This window comes from Saccoglossus kowalevskii, chromosome 15 (assembly GCF_978046115.1).
Source record: "Saccoglossus kowalevskii chromosome 15, keSacKowa6.1, whole genome shotgun sequence".
NCBI classification, from domain to species: Eukaryota; Metazoa; Hemichordata; class Enteropneusta; family Harrimaniidae; genus Saccoglossus; species Saccoglossus kowalevskii.
Genome location: NC_140655.1, coordinates 14,803,681 through 14,811,574, shown reverse-complemented (window position 1 = coordinate 14,811,574; position 7,894 = coordinate 14,803,681). Strand labels below are relative to the sequence as shown.

Sequence of the window (7,894 nt, the reverse complement as noted above, 5' to 3'; positions counted from 1 at the left end):
AAAACATAGGTTCATTTGATATGTATTATGTATTCACTTCATGACGCACAGTTAACGGCAAAATTACGACTTTTAAGTCAGAGCACTACTTATCTGCCATTTTGTTACATGTGCCTCAGATTGAACATTATGTTTCAATTATGTTGTTGTGTTATTTAATAATTTGTAGGTGCTATTCGTTCTCTATGTCGTTGTGGGAACGGTCAGAGGTTTCAAACAAAAACAAATTTGTTCTAGTGATTTTTTCTAGTGATTTATACGTGTTTTATTCATTGTCAAACGAAATCGACATAAGCGGGAAAGGTAAAACAAATGTCAAATCGGCCTGATAACATTTACACCCGAGTTAACATATTATAAATAATTTATGCAAAATAACATATTTTAAGCAGTTTAGAATTTTAACACTGAAACGTAAAAACCACACACAACAAGGATGAAAAAATAATGAATATATCTCAACTAAAAAATTTTGCTATACCAGAATCATAAAAAAATATTATTTTCTAAAGTACAGAACAAAGACAATCATATCTGACTATTTCCAAATAAAACAAGCAATTCTCTTGATACCATACATAATTCCATTCATCGAATATTGTTTCACTTTCCCGACGTTAAAATTGGATACACGAAATTGGATTGTAATAAATACAGAAAAAAATACAGACGATATGGTTAAATTCGAAAAAAAAAAAAAATAGTAAAATAGCTTAAAATTTCCAGAAAAGGAATCTGCATTGTAAATTACTTGATCAAATTACTTCACTTCACGACCCAGACAAAGTAGTCGGCATTCTGAAGTCAAACGCTTTGTTAATTTATTGTCAGTGGATGAACTACTTGTTTTGAGAAAGCTAATATGTTTGAAGTGAAACAAAATACATCTGAACATGCTTACAAACGGTTCATAGAAGGTGTATCACGCAGGTTACAACATGTACTTCCAATTTAACTAGTATAACTCAAGAAAAACACTGTAAACAGAATGAACATGAAAGTTGAAGGTACAATAGAAAAAATCAATAATTTTTTACTACATAGTGTTACCTCTGTAACGAAAATCAACCTAAAAAATTTAAAAAATAGTTTCGATATTTTAATTACATTTTCTAACACAGAATGTTCTGGAAACAGTATGTGGGTGTGTTATACAGGATTTAAAAACTATGTCAGAAATATGTAAATTCTTGGCCAATTCAACCGCATATAAACACACCGTTCTCTCAGTTTCAATTCATTCTGACACTACCGATTGCGTGTGTATCTTCTGCAGTATCTACAGTACGTGAGTATGATAATTGTTATCGTAATTTCTGTGATAACGATGAATTGTTTTCAGCATATCTATTTTATAACCCATAATAACGTATCTTCAGACATGCACCAAATTATTGATAATTAAAAAAATGTTCTTTTCGCATCCTTTTTTTAATTTTTTTTAGCGAAATCATATACTCCAACTTCTTCCATAACGTAAAACAAACTGCTTTGATATTTTACCGATTACCATTTGTGCGGCTTCTGGGTCAAATTATGCATCTATGCCCAGTTTATCTTGAATACACTGCTATGGCGCTCTACTATTTGTATAGATGCTTGGCACCTATGTTCGCACGCGTGTATTCATTTCGGCATTTGTAGTTGTCTCTTCTTTCGTGGTGTTTCATCAGAACTGCTAGTGTTGACGACTTGGAAACCACCTTATTTTAATTATCTACTTTTTGGAGTTTGTTATCTATTTTTTGTCAAACACGAGGTTAAAAAAAATGAATACATGTTTTTTATCATCATTCTGACTATACAATGTATTGAATTAAATTCGATCATACCATCACTATTCAGCGTGTAGTCAATATCCCCTGAAAAAACACCCAACGATATGTGCATTTCAGTGATTGTAACCCTACCTGTATGTAGAATTAAAACTACGAATAGCACTGATCCCATGGGAACTGTACATTTCATGTCATTTATTAGCCTATTGCGATTCAGCTTCAAAGGAAATGTTTTTTAATGGGCATTCACAGGACTACCTAACAAATGTAGGATATACGAAATTCCCGTTTGTCTACAGTAGTTCATATTTAATTAGTGATTATTGTCGCTGCATATTAAATAACAAAAATGAAGAAATTTGTGTTTTGTATCTCATAAATGTTATTGCAAAATTTTTGGTCTTCAGTTCTTTGAAGTATTTTTTTTTTATAATAATTATAATTTAACATGGCTGACTGAAAGCAGAAAACTAGGAGTGATAAAAACACAACCACTTAAGTAATGTATACACGCACATAATTATTTCAGAAATCATGGCATATTCAGAAAACAACAACAACATAAGTGTGCCTAGTGGTTTCATTGTGTCATTAGTAACGATTTTAATATTTGGTTTTACAGACTTGGTTACCGTTCTGAAGAATTGGTTACTATGCTTCATATTCAATCAATATGTATATTTGTTATGGTGGCGATGTTTGTACATTGCATCAACGCAGTAAGTGATAATTAACATATTGGGGTAAATCAAAACTTAGTATTTTAAGTTGTCAGATTTCTGATTTTATTTTTTAACAGGCACCTCCTCCCGAACCACCGGAAGAAACGGAAAGTCCTGATACATTTGAGTCTGATATAAAGTTAACTTCTGAGCAAGAAACCGACATTGAAGCAATAATAGCCGCTGAAGCAAGTGGGGTCGGTGCAAGAAAAGCTATAACTAGCCTTTCAAAGCGTTGGAATAATGCTATTGTGCCATATGTGATATCATCAACAAGTAAGTATATGTCTGTTTGATAGTTTGTGCTTTCATGTATCAAGTTTGCAGTACACAACATGTATCTATATTATTGCAGGTCAATCTGATGCTGTCGTAATAAAACAAGCGATGACCTACTGGGAGAGCAACACTTGTATTAGATTCCCACCGTATAACTCGGGCGCGGGGCATTCTGATAGAATTAACTTTAAAAAAGATGATGGGTAAGGTTACTAACAATTTTAAACACTCAATTAGTAACAGTCTTTGAGCATATTAGTTAACGTCTGTACCGTTACCATAGCTGGCGTTGTTGTGTGAAGGTTTATATTATTAGTGATACATTTCTGTATATGTTACCTTCATAGATGCTGGTCTTACGTTGGTCTCACTGGTTGGGGTGTTCAAGATATTTCTATCGGATATGGTTGTGAATATGTGAGTGACGTTTGTATTTAAGTATTCTTGTTTTTTGTACACTTGTGATAAGTGTTGTATTATATCAGTTCAATAATATTAATATTTCAAGGAATAGTCAATATTCACATAGAAATGGGAAATGCTGAATCGGGCATAACAGACAACACATTTCTATGTACAAAGTTTCACATTGGTTAAATCAAGTTAAATAATCCTATTATTATAGTTAATTATTAAAAACAGCATTTTTAAATTACAAGAGGTATTTATATTTGTATAATACAATACGTTCCCGATAGCACGTAATCTCTACCTTATAAGGTATTCCCAATGAAATTCAAATTTTCCCACCGATCACGTTTCTAATCGGTAGTGTATTGTGATTAAAGGACCGATATGCTATGAGTTTTAAGTTTTTTTTCTGAAACTACATAATGCAATTGCTTAGTAAATTTTTTTTCCTATTTAAAATGGGATTGTTTTGAGCAGTAACACCCGTGATTCAAAAGATTTTAAGACCAACGAGTAGTGAAAATGCATAATCTCTCTACTAAATGAGCTAAGCATTGTGGTTTACTATTATATATTGTTGTCATTGCTGCCATCGTTTGCCAATATTCCTTCTATATAAGAATTTACGTTACACAAGTTCACTATGACAAAAAACATCCCGTATTTTTTTTATTTATTTCATATTTCATTAAGTTATTTAACGCTGTTGTCCATGATTTAGGACTAATTCCCACGAAACAAAAACAAAGCAATACATACATAATAAGAGTCGCACAATTATATTTGAAAAATATATATAATGCAATATATTCTCAAGTCACACCACATTCACCAATTATCGTTCACATATCAGTAATTGATTATGCAGATACTAACAAGTGTCCATACAAAGTAATTTTAATCTAATTATGTTATTGTTCACGTATCTTAACTAGTTTTTTATGTTGCTTCATGAAACAGAGGGGAACTATTGCTCACGAAATTGGTCATGCAATAGGATTCTGGCATGAACAAAGTCGCACGGACCGAGATGATTACGTTACAATTCACTGGGAAAACATCGAGTCGGGTATGGGTCACAATTTCAACAAATATACCTCTGCGGATGTTAATATGTACAACGTGCCATACGACATTGGATCGCTTATGCATTATGGTGCTAAGGTAGGACTATATTGTAAATATTGAAACATTAACTGTATTCGCCATATGTGATCACTCAAAATACGTTAGGTCTTATGCAATAGATCTTTACGTTTGAAGCTTGTATATCAACACATCAGCACACCGAGTGCTAAAGTCAACTTCAGTCACCATTCACAAATTTCAAACCTACATACGTTTTTTTATAATATTTCCAAACATATGATGAAGACTTGTAGCTCATATAAAATTATGTCCATTTTGTTTAAAATTGTCAATTAAATATAACATATTTTTCTGACAATAATTATGGCGTTCAAAGGGCTACCGCGCAGTTACACACTAAATATCCCCTGATACATGCACTGTGTGATATTTACAAGTCAAAATAAATTCAGTATTTCAGCACGAATGGCCAGGATACAATAACAGCGAATAACCCAGCTGACCAAGACAAAATGGGCGAGCGTGATTATTTGAGTAACGCTGATATTTTTTTAGCCAATATAATTTATGACTGCCCAGGTATGTATGTATGTATTTTGTATTTTTTTTATTCCATTAATTAATACAGTTGTGGGTTTTTAATTTCTGGTGATACCCAGTTATAATTTAGTTTTTTCACTGTTTTTTTTAGCTATTCGAGCTCGTTTTGTATCAATGTATTACGTTATAAAATTGTTGTTGATAACAAATTTTTCAGCTCTGCCAAAAGCAAGCACAGAAGCAGTGTATCCGGCGGCTAATCAATGTAAATCTCCATATAAAGTTAATAGTCAAGCTAGTTTGAATAGGGCAAGACATGCACTACAACAGAATGGAGAAAATAGAAGCTTCTGGGTTGATGGCACGATTTCAGGCAGTACAATTACATTCAGTGATGGTTCAACAATGTCAGTAGATTCGTCTTTGTTTCACAGTAATGAACCAAATGGAAGTGGGCAATGTCTCCATTTGTGGTGAGTACAAAATACAAGGCCTGTTTTCATTATTACATTTTATTCCGTATTTGCTTTGTATGTTAAAACAGTTTGATGTTTATTTAAACACTGTCAGAATGACGATATACATTGCAGAGTAATTTAATTATCATAAAATAGCTATCTGAACAACTTGTCATGTAGTACGAAGGTCATTTTGAGTACATATTGCCGTTATAAAGCGATCAAATACAATCATATTTACAGGTGGTACAACAATGACTGGAAATTGGATGATACGACGTGCGACTACAATCAGAAGTATCTATGTGCAGGTACAGTGATCGTTATGTATATATATATATATATATATATATATATTATAGTTTTCCGCAAAATGTTTACACAAGGTCAATGAATACTCAAGTTCTACATTTACATTTATACGGCAACACATTCACGTGTTCTGAAAATATTCCATGTATGAGTGATGTCTTATTAATAATGTTGTAATGGTCGTATATTCAACAGATTTACCGCGTCCTAGTTCTAGTACAGCGCTTCCGGCTAATGCTCAGTGTGATTCTGGATCTCTATTCCAAATTGTTGACCAGAACGATTTAGAACGTGCACAGCTCGTAATTAAAACAAATGGAGAGAATAGAAGTTTCTGGGTGGATGGGAGCATATCAGGCAATACCATTACCTTCACTGGTGGTTCAACAATATCGGTTAATTCAGAATTGTTTCAACCAAATGAGCCCAATGGAAGTGGCTCCTGTCTCCATTTGTGGTGAGTGCATATAATATATACTATGTATTATGTTGTTTTTGTTATTGTTGATAGTGTACTATGGGAAATACAGAAAGTCTAATTACATGTTTTAGCACAGTTTTAAAGTAAGACGTTCCTCAAAAATAAAAAATAAACTATTGTCATTATGTTTACATTTGTGACATTTTAGGATAAAAAGAAAATTTGCTTGACAAAATGGTATTAAAATAGCATTTTTAGTATAACTTACAAATGTATTCTACGACAAAAATATTTTAAAACTAAGCCTGGTGACATATCGTGAAAAAATGATATTTGTTATATCAATATGATTGTTATATCAATAATTTCATTGGATTTGAACAAAAATCTCCTCATAATTATAAACACATTTTGACACAATTGCATTTTACCTTCAGTTGCAAATTTATTAGCATCGTGCTTACAAATGCAAACAATTTCATCAAATTAAAAAATCTCTTCTGTCCTTATATACAGGTATTATAACAATACATGGAAATTAGACGACACTACATGCGACTATGCTCAAAAGTATTTGTGTTCTGCTTAAGCGGTACGTATCATGCAAACTAAATAATTCATTTTGATGTGAGGTCTAAATACATCTTCTCTTTTCTCGCGCCCACATTTGTTATAAAATTAACTAAAATTCTTGATATTGACTGTATAATGTATTTCTGCTGGGCATCTTGTTAAATGAATATTTTTAACTGTAGAGCTACCAGCCATCATTGGGGCGCCACTATCTGGCAGCTAAATAGTTTCCTCGGACATATAGCATGTATAGTGGGAAAAAAATATGCACATGAAACAATTGAGCATAATGATAATGATAATGACATCTTCGAGATAGACACTATTTTACTTTTGATTAATTGTAGTCTAATATTGTATTGCTGTAATTTGTTTAATGCAATTTGAAAAAAAAAATATTCTTGTTTGATACTGAAAGTAGATAATTATATATTATATAACTAAAATATAACTCTATTGGATGCATAATGGCCTGATATTGTAGCAAACATCCGATTTGTCGTTTTATGAACCAATGCAATTATTCATTAAGTTTTAAACCATTTGTTTTTGTACGTAAACTGAAAATCACTTTTTTTTTTCATTTTCTATCTAACGAGTATTGTTGCATGTCTTCAACGCAACTTTTTCGTGGATGGTAAACACATCTTTAAATCAAAGTCTTAATTATTAATTCTCTTATTGCAGGAAATCGACGGAAATGAAGGGTACCTCATTCATGAAATCACTCCGCGAATTATATTACTGCAATCGCATGGCTCGTAAATAAATCGTACGTGTAGTTTAGTTGCATGTCTAATGGAAATTTAGTTTATTATTATTGTTATTGCATGCTATAAAACTTGTTGAATTGCAGGACAATAAATAATCTAAAGCATAAATATTGAGTCTTTTATCGTGATAGTGTGATGGCATGCATTTTCGGTGTATGATAATTCTAATTGTTTGAAACTTCACAAAGGAGCAATTGTAGTGCAGTATTGTACCACAGTATTAAAGACCTACAGTCTATTATGCGTTCGAATTATGTTGACACATAATTGATACTTCTTATGTGACCCACAACGATGCGGTGCGACAAATGCGACACTTAAAATAAACTTGCTAAAAGTCATAGTATTCTGAATATCAAGACCGAGCTGTGGGATTAAGCAAATTTGTTGTCTTTATTGTTCTGTATGAAAAAATGGGATGCCAATAATTAAATGTCGATAAGCAAACTCCGACAACATCAGAATCCACAGGCAACTTTACGATTGCGAAAGAAAACGGTACAACATAGCCAATTCAGGGAGAGATTCGTCAATCAAG

At 32.3% G+C, this 7,894-nt stretch overlaps 1 protein-coding gene across 1 annotated transcript; it reads left to right on the top strand.

Annotated features, from left to right (window-relative positions):
- Positions 1-1,244: 1,244 nt before the first annotated feature.
- LOC146733988 (uncharacterized) lies at positions 1,245-7,464 on the top strand. The gene is made up of 11 exons (XM_085508457.1): positions 1,245-1,288; positions 2,401-2,497; positions 2,578-2,776; positions 2,856-2,982; positions 3,127-3,196; positions 4,151-4,367; positions 5,037-5,292; positions 5,521-5,588; positions 5,785-6,046; positions 6,527-6,602; positions 7,271-7,464. The coding sequence occupies exons 2-10, from the start codon at positions 2,432-2,434 to the stop codon at positions 6,597-6,599; spliced, it is 1,338 nt and encodes a 445-aa protein (XP_085364583.1). The 5' UTR covers positions 1,245-1,288; positions 2,401-2,431; the 3' UTR covers positions 6,600-6,602; positions 7,271-7,464.
- Positions 7,465-7,894: the final 430 nt, after the last annotated feature.

Bases quoted from the DNA above. Each gene is read 5' to 3' on its own strand.
- LOC146733988 (XM_085508457.1), top strand. From the start codon at position 2,432: ATGCTTCATATTCAATCAATATGTATATTTGTTATGGTGGCGATGTTT. The intron at 2,983-3,126 runs GTAAGGTTACTA...TTACCTTCATAG, and splicing joins AACTTTAAAAAAGATGATGG to ATGCTGGTCTTACGTTGGTC. The intron at 3,197-4,150 runs GTGAGTGACGTT...TTCATGAAACAG, and splicing joins TCGGATATGGTTGTGAATAT to AGGGGAACTATTGCTCACGA.